The sequence below is a fragment of the Neofelis nebulosa genome, chromosome 7 (genome assembly GCF_028018385.1).
Source record: "Neofelis nebulosa isolate mNeoNeb1 chromosome 7, mNeoNeb1.pri, whole genome shotgun sequence".
Classification (NCBI taxonomy): Eukaryota; Metazoa; Chordata; class Mammalia; order Carnivora; family Felidae; genus Neofelis; species Neofelis nebulosa.
In genome coordinates this window covers 81,776,887-81,795,667 of record NC_080788.1, presented here as the reverse complement: position 1 = coordinate 81,795,667, position 18,781 = coordinate 81,776,887, and the positions used below count along the sequence as shown (strand labels likewise).

Below are 18,781 nucleotides of genomic sequence, written 5' to 3'. Positions count from 1 at the left end.
CCCTCCCTCCCACCCCCCATCAACCCTCAGTTTGTTCTCAGTTTTTAACAGTCTCTTATGCTTTGGCTCTCTCCCACTCTAACCTCTTTTTTTTTTTTTTTTTTTTCTTTCCCTTCCCCTCCCCCATGGGTTTCTGTTACGTTTCTCAGGATCCACATAAGAGTGAAACCATATGGTATCTGTCTTTCTCTGTATGGCTTATTTCACTTAGCATCACACTCTCCAGTTCCATCCACGTTGCTACAAAAGGCCATATTCCATTCTTTCTCATTGCCACGTAGTATTCCATTGTGTATATAAACCACAATTTCTTTATCCATTCATCAGTTGATGGACATTTAGGCTCTTTCCATAATTTGGCGATTGTTGAGAGTGCTGCTATAAACATTGGGGTACAAGTGCCCCTATGCATCAGTACTCCTGTATCCCTTGGATAAATTCCTAGCAGTGCTATTGCTGGGTCATAGGGTAGGTCTATTTTTAATTTTCTGAGGAACCTCCACACTGCTTTCCAGAGCGGCTGCACCAATTTGCATTCCCACCAACAGTGCAAGAGGGTTCCCGTCTCTCCACATCCTCTCCAGCATCTATAGTCTCCTGATTTCTTCATTTTGGCCACTCTGACTGGCGTGAGGTGGTATCTGAGTGTGGTTTTGATTTGTATTTCCCTGATGAGGAGCGACGTTGAGCATCTTTTCATGTGCCTGTTGGCCATCCGGATGTCTTCTTTAGAGAAGTGTCTATTCATGTTTTCTGCCCATTTCTTCACTGGGTTATTTGTTTTTTGGGTGTGGAGTTTGATGAGCTCTTTATAGATTTTGGATACTAGCCCTTTGTCCGATGTGTCATTTGCAAATATCTTTTCCCATTCCGTTGGTTGCCTTTTAGTTTTGTTGGTTGTTTCCTTTGCTGTGCAGAAGCTTTTTATCTTCATAAGGTCCCAGTAATTCACTTTTGCTTTTAATTCCCTTGCCTTTGGGGATGTGCCGAGTAAGAGATTGCTACGGCTGAGGTCAGAGAGGTCTTTTCCTGCTTTCTCCTCTAAGGTTTTGATGGTTTCCTGTCTCACATTCAGGTCCTTTATCCATTTTGAGTTTATTTTTGTGAATGGTGTGAGAAAGTGGTCTAGTTTCAACCTTCTGCATGTTGCTGTCCAGTTCTCCCAGCACCATTTGTTAAAGAGACTGTCTTTTTTCCATTGGATGTTCTTTCCTGCTTTGTCAAAAATGAGTTGGCCATATGTTTGTGGGTCTAGTTCTGGGGTTTCTATTCGATTCCATTGGTCTATGTGTCTGTTTTTATGCCAATACCATGCTGTCTTGATGATGACAGCTTTGTAGTAGAGGCTAAAGTCTGGGATTGTGATGCCTCCTGCTTTGGTCTTCTTCTTCAAAATTACTTTGGCTATTCGGGGCCTTTTGTGGTTCCATATGAATTTTAGGATTGCTTGTTCTAGTTTCGAGAAGAATGCTGGTGCAATTTTGATTGGGATTGCATTGAATGTGTAGATAGCTTTGGGTAGTATTGACATTTTGACAATATTTATTCTTCCAATCCATGAGCAGGGAATGTCTTTCCATTTCTTTTTATCTTCTTCAATTACCTGCATAAGCTTTCTATAGTTTTCAGCATACAGATCTTTTACATCTTTGGTTAGATTTATTCCTAGGTATTTTATGCTTCTTGGTGCAATTGTGAATGGGATCAGTTTCTTTATTTGTCTTTCTGTTGCTTCATTGTTAGTGTATAAGAATGCAACTGATTTCTGTACATTGATTTTGTATCCGGCAACTTTGCTGAATTCATGTATCAGTTCTAGCAGACTTTTGGTGGAGTCTTTTGGATTTTCCATGTATAATATCATGTCATCTGCAAAAAGCGAAAGCTTGACTTCATCTTTGCCAATTTTGATGCCTTTGATTTCCTTTTGTTGTCTGATTGCTGATGCTAGAACTTCCAGCACTATATTAAACAGCAGCGGTGAGAGTGGGCATCCCTGTCGTGTTCCTGATCTCAGGGAAAAAGCTCTCAGTTTTTCCCCATTGAGGATGATGTTAGCTGTGGGCTTTTCATAAATGGCTTTTATGATCTTTAAGTATGTTCCTTCTATCCCGACTTTCTCCAGGGTTTTTATTAAGAAAGGGTGCTGGATTTTGTCAAAGGCCTTTTCTGCATCGATTGACAGGATCATATGGTTCTTCTCTTTTTTTTTGTTAATGTGATGTATCACGTTGATCGATTTGCGAATGTTGAACCAGCCCTGCATCCCAGGAATGAATCCCACTTGATCATGGTGAATAATTCTTTTTATATGCTGTTGAATTCGATTTGCTAGTATCTTATTGAGAATTTTTGCATCCATATTCATCAGAGATATTGGCCTGTAGTTCTCTTTTTTTACTGGGTCTCTGTCTGGTTTAGGAATCAAAGTAATACTGGCTTCATAGAATGAGTCTGGAAGTTTTCCTTCCCTTTCTATTTCTTGGAATAGCTTGAGAAGGATAGGTATTATCTCTGCTTTAAACGTCTGGTAGAACTCCCCTGGGAAGCCATCTGGTCCTGGACTCTTATTTGTTGGGAGATTTTTGATAACCGATTCAATTTCTTCGCTGGTTATGGGTCTGTTCAAGCTTTCTATTTCCTCCTGATTGAGTTTTGGAAGAGTGTGGGTGTTTAGGAATTTGTCCATTTCTTCCAGGTTGTCCAATTTGTTGGCATATAATTTTTCATAGTATTCCCTGATAATTGTTTGTATCTCTGAGGGATTGGTTGTAATAATTCCATTTTCATTCATGATTTTATCTATTTGGGTCATCTCCCTTTTCTTTTTGAGAAGCCTGGCTAGAGGTTTGTCAATTTTGTTTATTTTTTCAAAAAACCAACTCTTGGTTTCGTTGATCTGCTCTACAGTTTTTTTAGATTCTATATTGTTTATTTCTGCTCTGATCTTTATGATTTCTCTTCTTCTGCTGGGTTTAGGCTGCCTTTGCTGTTCTGCTTCTATTTCCTTTAGGTGTGCTGTTAGATTTTGTATTTGGGATTTTTCTTGTTTCTTGAGATAGGCCTGGATTGCAATGTATTTTCCTCTCAGGACTGCCTTCGCTGCGTCCCAAAGCGTTTGGATTGTTGTATTTTCATTTTCGTTTGTTTCCATATATTTTTTAATTTCTTCTCTAATTGCCTGGTTGACCCACTCATTCGTTAGTAGGGTGTTCTTTAACCTCCATGCTTTTGGAGGTTTTCCAGACTTTTTCCTGTGGTTGATTTCAAGCTTCATAGCATTGTGGTCTGAAAGTATGCATGGTATAATTTCAATTCTTGTAAACTTATGAAGGGCTGTTTTGTGACCCAGTATATGATCTATCTTGGAGAATGTTCCATGTGCACTCGAGAAGAAAGTATATTCTGTTGCTTTGGGATGCAGAGTTCTAAATATATCTGTCAAGTCCATCTGATCCAATGTATCATTCAGGGCCCTTGTTTCTTTATTGACTGTGTGTCTAGATGATCTATCCATTTCTGTAAGTGGGGTGTTAAAGTCCCCTGCAATGACCACATTCTTATCAATAAGGTTGCTTATGTTTATGAGTAACTGTTTTATATATCTGGGGGCTCCGGTATTTGGCGCATACACATTTATAATTGTTAGCTCTTCCTGATGGATAGACCCTGTAATTATTATATAATGCCCTTCTTCATCTCTTGTTACAGCCTTTAATTTAAAGTCTAGTTTGTCTGATATAAGTATGGCTACTCCAGCTTTCTTTTGGCTTCCAGTAGCATGATAAATAGTTCTCCATCCCCTCACTCTCAATCTAAAGGTGTCCTCAGATCTAAAATGAGTCTCTTGTAGACAGCAAATAGATGGGTCTTGTTTTTTTATCCATTCTGATACCCTATGTCTTTTGGTTGGCGCATTTAATCCATTTACATTCAGTGTTATTATAGAAAGATACGGGTTTAGAGTCATTGTGATGTCTGTATGTTTTATGCTTGTAGTGATGTCTCTGGTACTTTGTCTCACAGGATCCCCCTTAGGATCTCTTGTAGGGCTGGTTTCATGGTGACAAATTCCTTCAGTTTTTGTTTGTTTGGGAAGACCTTTATCTCTCCTTCTATTCTAAATGACAGACTTGCTGGATAAAGGATTCTCGGCTGCATATTTTTTCTGTTTAGCACACTGAAGATATCGTGCCAAGCCTTTCTGGCCTGCCAAGTTTCAAAGGAGAGATCAGTCACGAGTCTTATAGGTCTCCCTTTATATGTGAGGGCACGTTTATCCCTTGCTGCTTTCAGAATTTTCTCTTTATCCTTGTATTTTGCCAGTTTCACTATGATATGTCGTGCAGAAGATCGATTCAAGTTACGTCTGAAGGGAGTTCTCTGTGCCTCTTGGATTTCAATGCCTTTTTCCTTCCCCAGTTCAGGGAAGTTCTCAACTATAATTTCTTCAAGTACCCCTTCAGCACCTTTCCCTCTCTCTTCCTCCTCTGGGATACCAATTATGCGTATATTATTTCTTTTTAGTGTATCACTTAGTTCTCTAATTTTCCCCTCATACTCCTGGATTTTTTTATCTCTCTTTCTTTCAGCTTCCTCTTTCTCCATAACTTTATCTTCTAGTTCACCTATTCTCTCCTCTGCCTCTTCAATCCGAGCCGTGGTGGTTTCCATTTTGTTTTGCATTTCGTTTAAAGCGTTTTTCAGCTCCTCGTGACTGTTCCTTAGTCCCTTGATCTCTGTAGCAAGAGATTCTCTGCTGTCCTGTATACTGTTTTCAAGCCCAGCGATTAATTTTATGACTATTATTCTAAATTCACTTTCTGTTATATTATTTAAATCCTTTTTGATCAGTTCATTAGCTGTTGTTATTTCCTGGAGATTCTTCTGAGGGGAATTCTTCCGTTTGGTCATTTTGGACAGTCCCTGGAGTGGTGAGGACCCGCAGGGCACTTCCCCCGTGCTGTGGTGTATAACTGGAGTTGGTGGACGGGGCCGCAGTCCGACCTGATGTCTGCCCCCAGCCCCCCGCTGGGGCCACAGTCAGACTGGTGTGTGCCTTCTCTTCCCCTCTCCTAGGGGCGGGATTCACTGTGGGGTGGGGTGGCCCGTCTGGTCTACTTGCACACTGCCAGGCTTCTGGTGCTGGGGAGCTGGCGTATTAGCTGGGGTGGGTAGACAAGGTGCACGGGGGCAGGAGGGGCCGGCTTAGCTCGCTTCTCCTTAGGTGATCCGCTTCAGGAGGGGCCCTGTGGCAGCGGGAGGGAGTCAGATCCGCTGCCGGAGGTTTGGCTCCGCAGAAGCACAGAGTTGGGTGTTTGCGCGGAGCGAGCAAGTTCCCTGGCAGGAACTGGTTCTCTTTGGGATTTTGGCTGGGGGATGGGCGGGGGAGATGGCGCTGGCGAGCGCCTTTGTTCCCCGACAAGCTGAGCTCTGCCGTCCGGGGGCTCAGCAGCTCTCCCTCCCTTTGTCCTCCAGCCTTCCCGCTTTCTGAGCAGAGCTGTTAACTTCTGACCTCCCAGACGCTAAGTTGCGCTTGCTGTCGGAACACAGTCCGTCCGGCCCCTCCGCTTTTGCCAGCCCGACTCGGGGGCTCTGCTTGGCCGGCGAGCCGCCCCTCCGCCCCGGCTCCCTCCCGCCAGTCCGTGGAGCGCGCACCGCCTCGCCGCCCTTCCTACCCTCTTCCGTGGGCCTCTCGTCTGCGCTTGGCTCCGGAGACTCCGTTCTGCTAATCCTCTGGCGGTTTTCTGGGTTCTTTAGGCAGGTGTAGGTGGAATCTAAGTGATCAGCAGGACGCGCGGTGAGCCCAGCGTCCTCCTATGCCGCCATCTTCCCCAAAGCTCCAGCATCTGACTCTTGATCTCAGGGTTGTGAATTTACGGCCCACCTTGGGTGTGGAGATTACTTAAAAATTAAAAAAAAAAAAAAAAAAAGGTTATACTATTAAAGAATAAAAAAAAAATCAGTAAGTTTTACTTTATCATAATTCAATTTCTGTTCTTCTAGGTACATTGTTTAGAAAATGAAAAGACAACCCAGAAAATTCCCTCAAATTTTATTTGTCTGAAAAAAGTTTTTTTGAGAGAGAGCATGAGTGTAAGAGGGGCAGAGGAATAGGGAGAGAGAATCTTAAACAGTCTCCACACCCAGCTTGAGCAGGTCTTGGGGTTTGATCTTACTACTGTGAGATCATGAGCTGAAATCAAGAGTCAGATGCTTAACTGACTGAGCCACTCACGCGCCCCTGAAAACATTTTTATTTGGCCTTCTTCTTTTTTTTTTTTTTTTTTTTTTTTTAATTTAGTTTTTGAGAGAGAGCAATCAGGGGAGGGGCAGGGAGAGAGGGAGAGAGAGAATCTCAAGCAGACCACACTGCAAGCACAGAGCTCAGTGTGAGGCCCCGAACTCATGAAACTTGAGATCATTACCTGAGCCGAAATCAAGAGTTGGACAGTTAGCCACCTGAGCCACCCAGGTACCCCTGGCCTTCATTTTTGATGGATATTTTCAGTGCCCACAAGGACTTTTGGCTAATTGTTTTTCAGACACTTTGAGAGATGTTCCCTTGTCACCTGATGTGCATAGTCTCCATTGAGAAATTTGCTCCATTTCTTGTCTTAGTTCCTTGTTATATAACATAAATCTTTTCTCACAACATCTTTGCTTATTCTGGCTGTTCTTATGATATTATCACTGATTTTTAGCAATTTGACTTTGCTGTCCTTTGCTGTGCTTGGTGTGTTTGTGTATGTGTGTACATGTGAGTGTTCATACCTGCTCAGGATTGTTTAAATTTCTTCGTGGGCTTACAGTTTTTATCAAATTTGGAAATTGTTCAGGATTTAGAATGCAACTTTCTGACCACCTTGTATGGTCTCTGGGAATTAATTATTCAGCTTACAGTTTTCCGTTTGTTCTTTGCCCAACCTTACGGAGTATTCCCCTAGAAATGAGTGGTCTAGTATTTGCTAGAGACATGCTGATCACTTTGCGGAATATTTGCTAGAGACATGCTTATCACTTTGCGGATTTCTAGAGGTATTTTTTGCTTGGCTTTCTAATCCTGAACTCATCCTCTACATATTGTTTGCTTTTAGCCTCTTCAAACACAGATCTCCATTTCCTCAACTCATAGTGCTGGATTCTGTGTTCCCTCTTCTTAACACCTTAGCAAGAAATTTGTGTCTGGGCCTAAGGAAATTACCTTGTTTGTTTCTATTTTCTGGGGGATCACGGTCCTGTGTTGCATATTGTCTAGTGTTTGAAAATCCCTTTTTCATATATTTTGTCTAGTTTTTAGTTGTTTACAATAGCTAAACAAGAATGGACCTTATTAACCTGCATGGCTTAGAGCACAAGTACTGATGTTTAGAGAAATTTATAATCCACATTTTATAATATTTTAGTGTTACAAACTAACTATTTCAGGGGAAAAATGTAAAAAGCATATTTAGTTATAATAAGTTTCTGTGAAGTTTAAAAGTGCTTTACCCATACACCCATGCATGCACACACATGCCAAGTTCATATATGTTTATGATGAATATTCTCTATATTACATGTTATCAACAGAATAAAAATTTTTAGGATGCCAGGGTAGGAAAACAGTGTTTACAAATTGTTCTTTGTTTTAAACATGCTCTAAAATCTTTTTATGATCATACAAATGATCCAGTATATTTAATTCACTCTGCTAAGGGTGGAATCTTAACTTTATTCCTAAAAAGCATCTATGATGATTCAGGTGCACCTCTAGGATTGGATACCATTGATCCAGTAAAAACATTCCTTTTTATGTTTTTTTTTTTTTTTTTTTTTTTTTAATAATCAGGCCCAGAGATGTGGTGAGTTTGCCAGGGTCCTAGATAATTAGCTAGTTGTGTGTAGACCTAATCCATTGGCTTTCTGTACTACTGCAGTTGGAAATGTTATAACTTAGGTCATAATTTGTGTGAGTTTCTTAACATTTTTAGGACTTACAAGATTTAGTTATAGGTAACTCAATGAATCAGAATATATATTAAACTAGAGGCAACTAAATATTATGTTCAGCATATTTTAATATATACACACGCACATAATATATTTTATATTTATTTATTTTGAGCGTGGTTGGGGGGGGGGACAAAGAAAGAGAGGGAGAGAGAGTCCCAAGCAGGCTCTATGATGTCATCGTGGAGTCCGATGTGGCACTCAGACCCTTGAACCGTGAGATCATGACGTGCATCTAAACTAACAGTTGGATGTTCAAATGACGGAGTCATCCGGGCACCCCAAATTCAGCATATTTTATTTATTTATTTATTTATTTTTTCAACGTTTTTAATTTATTTTTGGGACAGAGAGAGACAGAGCATGAACGGGGGAGGGGCAGAGAGAGAGGGAGACGCAGAATCGGAAACAGGCTCCAGGCTCTGAGCCATCAGCCCAGAGCCTGATGCGGGGCTCGAACTCACGGACCGCGAGATCGTGACCTGGCTGAAGTCGGACGCTTAACCGACTGCGCCACCCAGGCGCCCCAAATTCAGCATATTTTAATTCTAAATTTGATACATGGACATATTTGAAAAATACTTGCGAATATTTTGAATAGATACTATTTTGTTTCATTGAATAATTTTACACATTTAGGAAGATGAACCACAGGAAGATGCTAAAGAATTGCAGCAGGGTAAACCATATCATTGGAGAGACTGGTCAATCATTAGGGGAAGGGACTGCTTATATATATGGAGCGATGCAGCAGCCTTGGAATTATCTAACGGCAGTAATGGATGGTTCAGATTTATCTTGGACGGGAAACTTGCCACCATGTATTCAAGTGGTAGTCCTGAAGGTGGATCGGATAGTTCAGGTAATGTTTGTTTCAATTAAAATGTTTTAGAAATTTCTGTAATTTTGATGATTTGTCTTTCTAATATTTTTGCTAGCATTGTCATAGAAACATGATCATTGATGATCATATGGCCAGTTTCTTTAATATCAACAAAGAAAAACTATTGTACCATGAAAGCATTTAAGAAATGCTTTCATTTTTTTGGTTTTTTTTTTTCATGCTTTTTTTTTTTGGTTTGAGACAAGCAGTAGCGTTGCGTCTACTTTTAATACCTCTAATCCTTTAGGTGAAGCTACCTCATATCATGTAATGATGAATTGTATATGTGTGTGTGATGCTGTCTCTAGTTGTATCTTTTTCCAAAAGCCTTATACTTCAAAAAATTTTAACTATAGGATTGCTTTTATGCCTGAACCTAAATACATCTAATGACTGAGAATATACTACAGAACAAAACTCTGCTGATGCACTTTTTTACATAAAATTGATATTCTCATTGGTAGTTTCCTTTCTTATAAAAAAAGGATCATTTGAAAAGAATGAGGTTTTAAAATAATTATTTTGTTTTTATAGAAAGCAGAAGTGAATTCTTAGAGAAATTACAAAGAGCTCGAGGCCAAGTAAAGCCATCTACTTCAAGTCAACCTATACTGTCAGCACCAGGACCTACTAAACTCACTGTAGGGAATTGGTCACTAACATGTTTAAAAGAAGGAGAAATTGCTATTCATAACTCAGATGGTCAGCAAGCAACAATATTGAAAGAAGATTTACCTGGTTTTGTATTTGAATCTAATAGAGGAACCAAACATTCATTTACTGCAGAAACTTCTCTGGGTAAGTTACGTAGGAAATATAAAATATTTATAAGAATAAATGAGTGTGTTACATTGCATTAAAATAAATTCTTTGCAATGTCCTTTTTTTTTTTTTAAGGTTCAGAATTTGTGACTGGTTGGACTGGCAAAAGAGGCAGAAAACTGAAATCTAAATTAGAAAAAACAAAGCAAAAGGTATACTGTGAGATTTTCTTTTTCCTTCTTTTGTTTTTTTTATACTGACATGGTAAGGTTTCATTGGTATATTGTAAGCATTTAAAAACCTTGAACCGTATAACATAAGTTACCCTAATCTAACATACTTTCAGTTTTTTCTTTTTCTGTGCTTATTTTATTTTCCACAATACATATACATTTGCTTATGATTTTTATACACATGCTAAACACCAAAATTGAAACAGTGAAAATTAGTAAGACAATAAAATTTAAATGATTTGACTAATGTCTCACAAAAACTTTGAACTCGTGCTTTTTTTTTTTTTTTAGGTTTATTTATTATTTCTGAGAGAGAGAGAGAGAGCACAAGTGCACAAGCAGGGAAGAGGCAGAGAGAGAGGGAGACACAGAATCCAAAGCAGGCTCCAGGCTCTGAGTGGTCAGCACAGAGCTCATATGGGGCTCGAACTCACAAACTGCACGATCATGCCCTGAGCTGAAGTCAGATACCTAACTGACTGAGCCAACCATGCTCCCCTGAACTCATGCTTTAATTATTATTGATAGTAATGTTTTTAATAATACAGTGGAATTGAAAATATATCACTAATATTTTACAATCCTGATAAAATTATTAGCTTTATGATAAAGCAACTTGAATGACTGTTTCTAGATTCACATATTTTGATGCCTAGTTTAATGGCCCATCTTATATGAAATCATTCTTTTTTTGTTAATGTTTTTATTTATTTTTGAGAGAGAGGGAGGGAGGGAGAGGGGGAGGGGCAGAGAGAGAGGGAGACACAGAATCTGAAGCAGGCTCCAGGCTCTGAGCTGTCAGCACAGTGCCTGATATGGGGCTCGAACCCATGGGCTGTGATGAGATCATGACCCGAGCCAAAGTCATATGCTCAACCAACTGAGCCACCCAGGCACCTCTGAAATAATTCTTTCAAAAAGATACAGGAGCAAATGTTTACTGACTCCACTTTCAAAATCACAATACTGATTTTTAAATTCTATCCATTAAGTATGCGTTTTTTTTGTTTGTTTGAGAGAGAAGAACTACAAGCTGAGAAGAGGGGCAGAAGGAGAAAGAGAGAAAGAATCCTAAGCAGGCTTAATGCTTAGTGCAGAGCTTGATGTGGGCTTGATCCCACAACCCTGGGATCATGATCTGAGCCGAAATCAAGAGTCAGGCGCTCAACCAATTAAGCCACCCAGGCATCCCAGAAATTTTTTCTAATTCAGGGTATCTTAAGGACAGTTGAGGAAGAAATTACTCAATTGAAGATAGCAATTAGATGCTAAAAGGAGTTTCAACTAAATGCAGTCCATTTTCATTATTCATGGTAGTTGTGTTAACTAAAGTTTCTGTGAATACTGAACCATTGCTCTTTGGGGAAATACAGGGTTAGGTTCCTATGAGGTCACATTTTTGTAACTGATACATACATAACCTTGTTTTTTATGTGTCTTTCTGTTCAAAGACACCATAAGTGTATTACTTAAAAAAAATTTTTTTTATGTTTATTCATTTTTGAGACAGACAGAGCATGAGTGGAGGAGGGGCAGAGAGAGAGGGAGACACAGAATCCAAAGCAGGCTCCAGGCTCTGAGCTCTCAGCACAGAGCCCGTCGCGGGGCCTGAACTTGTGAACTGTGAGATTGTAACTTTTTTTTTTTTTTTTTTTAATTTTTTTTTTCCAACGTTTTTTATTTATTTTTGGGACAGAGAGAGACAGAGCATGAACGGGGGAGGGGCAGAGAGAGAGGGAGACACAGAATCGGAAACAGGCTCCAGGCTCCGAGCCATCAGCCCAGAGCCTGACGCGGGGCTCGAACTCACGGACCGCGAGATCGTGACCTGGCTGAAGTCGGACGCTTAACCGACTGCGCCACCCAGGCACCCCTATGAGATTGTAACTTGAGCCGAAGTCAGACGCTTAACCGACTGAGCCACCCAGGTGCCCCCGTGTCTTACTGATTTGTTAACATGGAACATGTGTTGAGTAGCACGGTCATGCCTGAATGAAGCTTACCTAACACACATATTTTCTCCATAAGGCACATGTGCCTGGTGCTTAGGAACAGTGGACAGTACTTCAGGCACTATATTTGGTGGCCATTTTAAACAGTGAAGTCAACAAAACCACAAAAATGTGAAAAACATGCACAAAATAGACTATAGAAAAGATATTTGTTTATAGTATGAGGGCTTAAGCAAGTATGACATTTGTTTACAGGTAGAGATTAACTTGTTTACCTCACCTAACAACATGCATGTGAGGCAGCTCCCGAGTTTTTGCTGCACTGTGTATGCCCACAAGTGACTGTGCACTGCGAGTATTGAATTGGGGATTACAAACACATTTTAGTGAGTAGTTGAATTCACAAATATAGAATTCTCAAATAATGAGGATCAACTATAATTTTTTTAAAGTTTAATCTGAGAGAGAGACAGAGAGACAGACAACATGAGTTGGGGAGGAGCAGTGAGAGAGAGAAAGAGAAAGAAGCCCAAGCAGTCTCCATGCTGTGAGCGCAGAGCCTAACTTGGGACTTGATCTCGCAAACAGTGAGATCATGACCTGAGTCAAAATCAAGAGTCTGACACTTATCTGACTGAGCCACGCAGGTGCCCCTCAACTGTAAATATTTGTAAAGCTACCACTGAGGTGTCTCAGGAATTTCTTGAAATTCCTTATGGGTTATATTATCCAACCAAATCTAGACTCACAGGGTACTGAAATTTCACACTACAGAAGAAAAGTAAATCAAGAAGAACATAGTCTGAGTACTGTTTTCATTTTCCTGAAAAATAAGTAATTTTGACTCAGTTTCTTGAAATCAGTAGTATTAGTAGTAAATCAAGGAATAGCCTCATTGACCATATGGCTATTCTTTTGGTATGAAAGTACGTATCAACTGATGTTAGGTAAAAATAATTTTAACTATTTTAATCTTCATTTTTATTTGTTAATACTGTTTTATAAAAGAGTAGTTTCTTAAATTTTGTCTACTAGTCAGAACTTATTTTCCTTTTAATTCTGAAAGGCACACCAAAATAGAATGAAAAAGTAATATTCATTTCAGGAGCGAAGTTTTTTCAATCGCATTAGAGTTATGCTAGGTTAGTTTGTTTTTAATGAAATTACATAAGTCCTGAATTTACATTATTTAAGTAATTTTTTTTTAAGTTTTATTAATTTTTTGAGAGAGAGAGAGAGCATGCAAGTGGGGGAGGGCAGAGAGCTAGTGGGAAACAGAGAATCCGCAGCAGGCTCTGCACTGTCAATGTGGAGCCCAATATGGGGCTTGAATTCACAAACTATGAGATTACGACCTGAGCCAAAGTCAGACACCTAACCGACTGAGACACTGATATTCGCCCCTAAGCAAATATTTTTAAAGGCTCTTATGTACTGAATTTTATCAGACCCAAGCCTGGGACACAAATGGGTTCTTTCAGATAACATTAACTTAAATGAGAGATAACTAGTGCCCAAACCAATAATAGTCATTCTTCCTTATGATTAAGTAATTCAAATAAAAGTGTCATATATATTTTGTGTGAATACTATAAATAGAAAAAAATTAAACCTAAAATACACCACAAAATGTTAAAAGGTTCAACTCTGAGGGAACTACTGTTTACTAGATGGAAAGCTGCCTGATCCATGAATCATTGAATAAAAACCAGTTAGGTCTTTAAGTTTAAAAAAAATTAAGGGGGGGGCGCCTGGGTGGCGCAGTCGGTTAAGCGTCCGACTTCAGCCAGGTCACGATCTCGCGGTCTGTGAGTTCGAGCCCCGCGTCAAGCTCTGGGCTGATGGCTCGGAGCCTGGAGCCTGTTTCTGATTCTGTGTCTCCCTCTCTCTCTGCCCCTCCCCGTTCATGCTGTGTCTCTCTCTGTCCCAAAAATAAATAAAAAACGTTGAAAAAAAAAAATTAAAAAAAAAAAAAATTAAGGGGCATTAAGGAATCTCTTTCTGAAATCATTGTTGCACTATATGCTAACTAACTTGGATGTAAATTAAAAAAATAAAATCATATAAACAAAAAAATTTAAAAAGGTTTAACGTTGGTTGATTGAATTACAGGCATTTTAGTTTTTTGGGTTTGGTTTTTTTGTTTTTGTTTTTTTGCTTATTTATATTTTCTATATGGTTCACCATAATCAGGCTAGTTTTATAAAAAAGAACAAAGTTAATTATTTACAGGTTGTTCAAATTGGTTTAAGTGAAATAAGCTCCTCTTTGTTATATGACTATAAAATTTAACCAAAAATTAAAATTGTGAGTTCTTTTATTTGATATTGCTTAAATCTAGTTATAGTACTTTTACAGCCATTAGAACCTTTGACATATATGAGTAGAAGTAGTAACATTTTTTGGAGGTTGGTGATGGCACAAAAATCTTACTTTTAAAAGTTGCACACATATAGGGAAATTAAAGGGAAATTTGTTGGGGCGCCTGGGTGGCTCAGTGGGTTAAGTGTCCGATTTCAGCTCAGGTCATGATCTCACAGTCCGTAAGTTCGAGCCCCGTGTCGGGCTCTGGGCTGAAGGCTCAGAGCCTGGAGCCTGCTTCCGATTCTGTGTCTCCCTCTCTCTGCCCCTCCCCCGTTCATGCTCTGTCTCTCTCTGTCTCAAAAGTAAATAAACATTAAAAAAAAAAAATTTAAAAAAAAAGGGAAACTTTGTTAAAACTGTTAATTGTAACGAAAATTCACATTTGCAATTTTCATTTGGTAGGTACGAACTATGGCTCGAGATTTATATGATGACCACTTCAAAGCTGTTGAAAGCATGCCTCGTGGAGTAGTGGTAACGCTCAGAAACATAGCAACTCAATTAGAGTCATCTTGGGAACTTCACACAAATAGACAAGTATGTTATTTAGCTTCTAGATTTTATGGCACACATTGTTCTTTGTTTAGTTTTTCCCCTTTATCCTTTATATTCTAGGTATTGATTAGGGGTCAGCAAATTGTCACACATGGGCTAAATTTGGCCTGCCACCTATTTTATATGGCTTTGTGAGCTAAGTATGGTTTCTACATTTTTAAATGGTTGAAAACAAATCATAAGAGTAGTATTTTCTGATACATGTAAATTATATAAAATAATGACTGTATCCAAAAGCAGTTACATTGCTCACAGCCATGCTCACTCTTACATATTGTCTGTGACTGCTTTGGTGGCTGCAGGGCAGAGTTCAATAGGTGTGACAGAGGCCAAATAGCCTCTAAAGCCTGAAATATTTATAGTTGACCCTTAAAATGTTTTCTGACTCTCGTACAGATCATTTACATTAATAATTTGAACTTATTCTTGTTTAATATCTGACTTATTTTCTTGGCAGTTAATACTGTGATAAATTAAGTATATTACAACCTGTTTATTTTTTTGATTGTCTTCATTAAATTTTTTTTTCTTTTAGTGTATTGAGAGTGAGAACACTTGGAGAGATTTAATGAAGACAGCTTTAGAAAATCTAATTGTACTTTTGAAGGATGAAAACACAATTTCACCATATGAAATGTGCAGTAGTGGGTTGGTGCAAGCCCTTCTTACTGTTTTAAACAATGTAAGTTTACAAAGTAGCACAGAACAGACTATGTAGTTTAAAAAATTATTTGTAACTGCACTTTTGGCAAAGCAGTGTTTTGTAAGAAATATTTAAAAACCAAGTTAATAAATGTTATTTATAATTTCTCTAGCCTTTCCTTTGTTGTGTCGTTAGTTTGAGCCAGTTGAATTCAGTAATTGAATCTTTTTAGATTTTTTAGTTTCCCACTTATAGTTTGTTCTAGGTTTTAACAAAACATGTACTTTGGCCTATGTTTTAACATTATTCACTGCTCTGATTGCTTCTTAAAATGAAGTTACTCTGTAGATCTTCATAAGTACTTAGATTATTTGCATAAAATTAGTTTATGAGCCATGACTGTTTAGGAAGTTACTCTGAATATTTGACAAGTATTTGTTATAACCTAATGTGTGTCTACAATTTAGTCTACCTTTAATATCTCTTTATTGTGATAAAAATTTTCCTGTAACAAAACATACCATATATACTTATTGTAACAAATTCTGACAAAAGTATAAAAAGTGAAAGTTGCCTTCTATTTCAATTCTATTTTCCACTTTAGTTTTTGCTCTTCTTTTAAAACATTTTTACTTATTTTGAGAGAGAGAGATAATGTGAGAGATGAAGGGAGGGAAAGAGAGACCCTCCCCCCACCCCCCACCAAGCAGGCCCCATGCTCTCCGTGCAGAGCCCAACACAAGGCTCGATCTCATGAACTGCGAGACCATGGCCTGAACCGAAATCAGGAGTCGGGTGCTCAATCAGCTGAGCCACCCAGGCACCCCTAGTTTTTGCTCTTAATCACTATATGTGGTATACACTCTTAAAATTCACTTTAACTTCTGTAAGTTGTATATACCATTCATTAATTTTATTTATTAAAATTATATTGATTAAATTCACACACCACTTAGTAATATCTGTGAAATCACTGTTTTAATATACCAGTTAGTATTTTCTAATGCTAATTAAAGTATATAATATTGTTAAAATGCAAAATGTTCATTTGTTAGTAATCTGAAATCACCTTGCATACTACACTTCGGGAAAAGCTAATTTAGCAGTGTAATTGCTACCCCATTATATAACATTCAGGGAGGAAGAAAAATCTATTAGCCATGGCCTACTAATCATAAACTAAAAAGAATTTTAATTGAAAGAAAAATGATTTTGCCAGATTATATTGATAATTTTGTAATAATACACAGTATTATTATTCATCTTTGTAGTGTGTGTTTTTGATAAATTTTGGTAGCAGCCTGAAAACATTTTTTTGTTCCTTCTTTTTGGTTTTTTTTTTTTTAGACTGTGGATTTAGATATGAAACAAGATTGTAGTCAACTGGTAGAAAGAATAAACGTGTTTAAAACAGCCTTTAGTGAAAATGAAGATGATGAAAGGTAAATCACCAGTTTGTTTTTATTTGTTGTTTGTAGTGTTTGAAAGTAGGTATGCTTCTTTTTTAAAGTAGAGTCTAATATATAGTGCTTATATACAAAATAGGAACTTTTAAATTTAATAAATAGTGTAGCTTTATATTTTAAGTGTATAATAATAGGAAAGATTTTTAAAGCATTTTTTAATCTTATGGAATAAAAGAAGAATTACATGTCTGCTATGAATGCAGCTGTGACTACTCAGTTTAATAAAATTACATGCCTCCTTGTATGTCTGAAATTAATGTAACACTGTGTGTCATCTACACCTAAGTAAAAAGTTAAGAAATTAGATACCTCTTTACTATATAACTGAAAATTTGAACACTGATTAAATATTTGATGATATTAAGTAATAATTGTTCATTCATTTTTAGGTGTGAGAATGAGTTTTGTTTTTTAAGAATTCTTCCTTTGTAGAGATACATACTCAAAATATTTCTGTATGAAATATGTTCACTGGCATTTTCTTCAAAATATATTGGATGGAGAGAAATGGGTGGGGAAATTGAAATCAATTTGTTGAAGCTGGGTCTTGGGTTGATGAAGGTTCATTTTACTATTTTATTTACTTTTGAATGTGATTGAATTTTTAAAATAATAAATGAAATTCATTTCATTAATTTTAGGTACTATTTTAAATGAGTCACCTCATTTTATGGGTGAATAGTAATTTATTGAAGCATTACAGCATTAAACATTTTAGCTCTTTAGAAATTATTGCTAATACTAAAATATACTTATCTCAATGGAAACATCTTTTCACATAAATTCCTTTAAGTGGTATTACTGAGTTAAAGATTGTAAATGATCTTTAAAGGTCCTTGATACAAATTGTTACTTTTCAGAAGCATTACACCAGTGTTGCCTTGCTAACAAATAATACCATTTTCCAAACTTTGCTGCTTTGTATATTTTTATATGTATCAAATACTAAATAATAAAATTGTTTAAACTTTAAAAAATAAATTGCATGTCTACCTTGAATGCAGTTGATAAGTCTTGTAAATGAAATATTTTATTATTTACTTGTTTATTGATTGATTGTGACAAAGAGAGAGAGAGAGCATGCACATGCAAGCCAGGGAGGGACAGAGAGAGAGGGAAAGAGAATCCCAAGCAGGTTCCACACTCAGAGCAGAGCCCAGTGCAGGGATTGATCTCATGACCCTGAGATCATGACCTGAGCCGAGATCAAGAGTCAGATGTTTGGGGCGCCTGGGTGGCTCAGTCGGTTAAAGCGTCCGACTTCGGCTCAGGTCATGATCTCACGGTCTGTGAGTTCGAGCCCCACGTCGGGCTCTGTGCTGACAGCTCAGAGCCTGGAGCCTGTTTCAGATTCTGTGTCTCCTTCTCTCTCTGCACCTCCCCTGTTCACGCTCTGTCTCTCTCTGTCTCAAAAATAAATAAATGTTAAAAAAAAAAAAAAAAGAGTCAGATGCTTAACCAACTGAACCACCCAAGTGCCCTGAAATATTTTATTCTTAAATGAAGGAAATTGAGTTATGAGAGTATCTTTGCTTGCTTAGATTTAGTCTAATAGAAAATTAAACTTCTCTTTATACTCATAAAGAAACTAGGGGTCTACATGAGGTTGGTTACTGCAGTTTCTCTATGAACTTGGGTAAGAAATTATATAAACACTCTCAACAATTTTTTTTCTTCATAGTCGACCAGCAGTTGCATTAATTCGGAAGTTAATAGCTGTACTTGAATCTATTGAACGTCTCCCTCTCCATTTGTATGATACACCTGGATCTACGTATAACCTGCAGGTAACCAGGAAAAGTGCAGGCACTATTATTGCTGAATACATTTAAGGGCAGTCTGTAATGATTCTGCTTACTCATTAAAGACTAACCCTAAAGCCACTTGATTGTTTTTTTTAATGACTCTTGAATTATTAATATTTCAATTTT

General features: G+C 37.9%; 1 protein-coding gene across 6 annotated transcripts in view; it reads left to right on the top strand.

Annotated features, from left to right (window-relative positions):
- The window catches only part of HECTD1 (HECT domain E3 ubiquitin protein ligase 1), a 98,604-nt gene that overhangs the window by 42,359 nt on the left and 37,464 nt on the right, over positions 1-18,781 (top strand). For all 6 annotated transcript variants that reach the window (XM_058738736.1, XM_058738734.1, XM_058738733.1 and 3 more), the window contains exons 13-19: positions 8,632-8,854; positions 9,410-9,673; positions 9,773-9,849; positions 14,589-14,723; positions 15,277-15,423; positions 16,732-16,826; positions 18,532-18,637. In XM_058738736.1, coding sequence (XP_058594719.1) covers positions 8,632-8,854; positions 9,410-9,673; positions 9,773-9,849; positions 14,589-14,723; positions 15,277-15,423; positions 16,732-16,826; positions 18,532-18,637 — 1,047 coding nt within the window. The remainder of the gene's footprint in view (positions 1-8,631; positions 8,855-9,409; positions 9,674-9,772; positions 9,850-14,588; positions 14,724-15,276; positions 15,424-16,731; positions 16,827-18,531; positions 18,638-18,781) is intronic.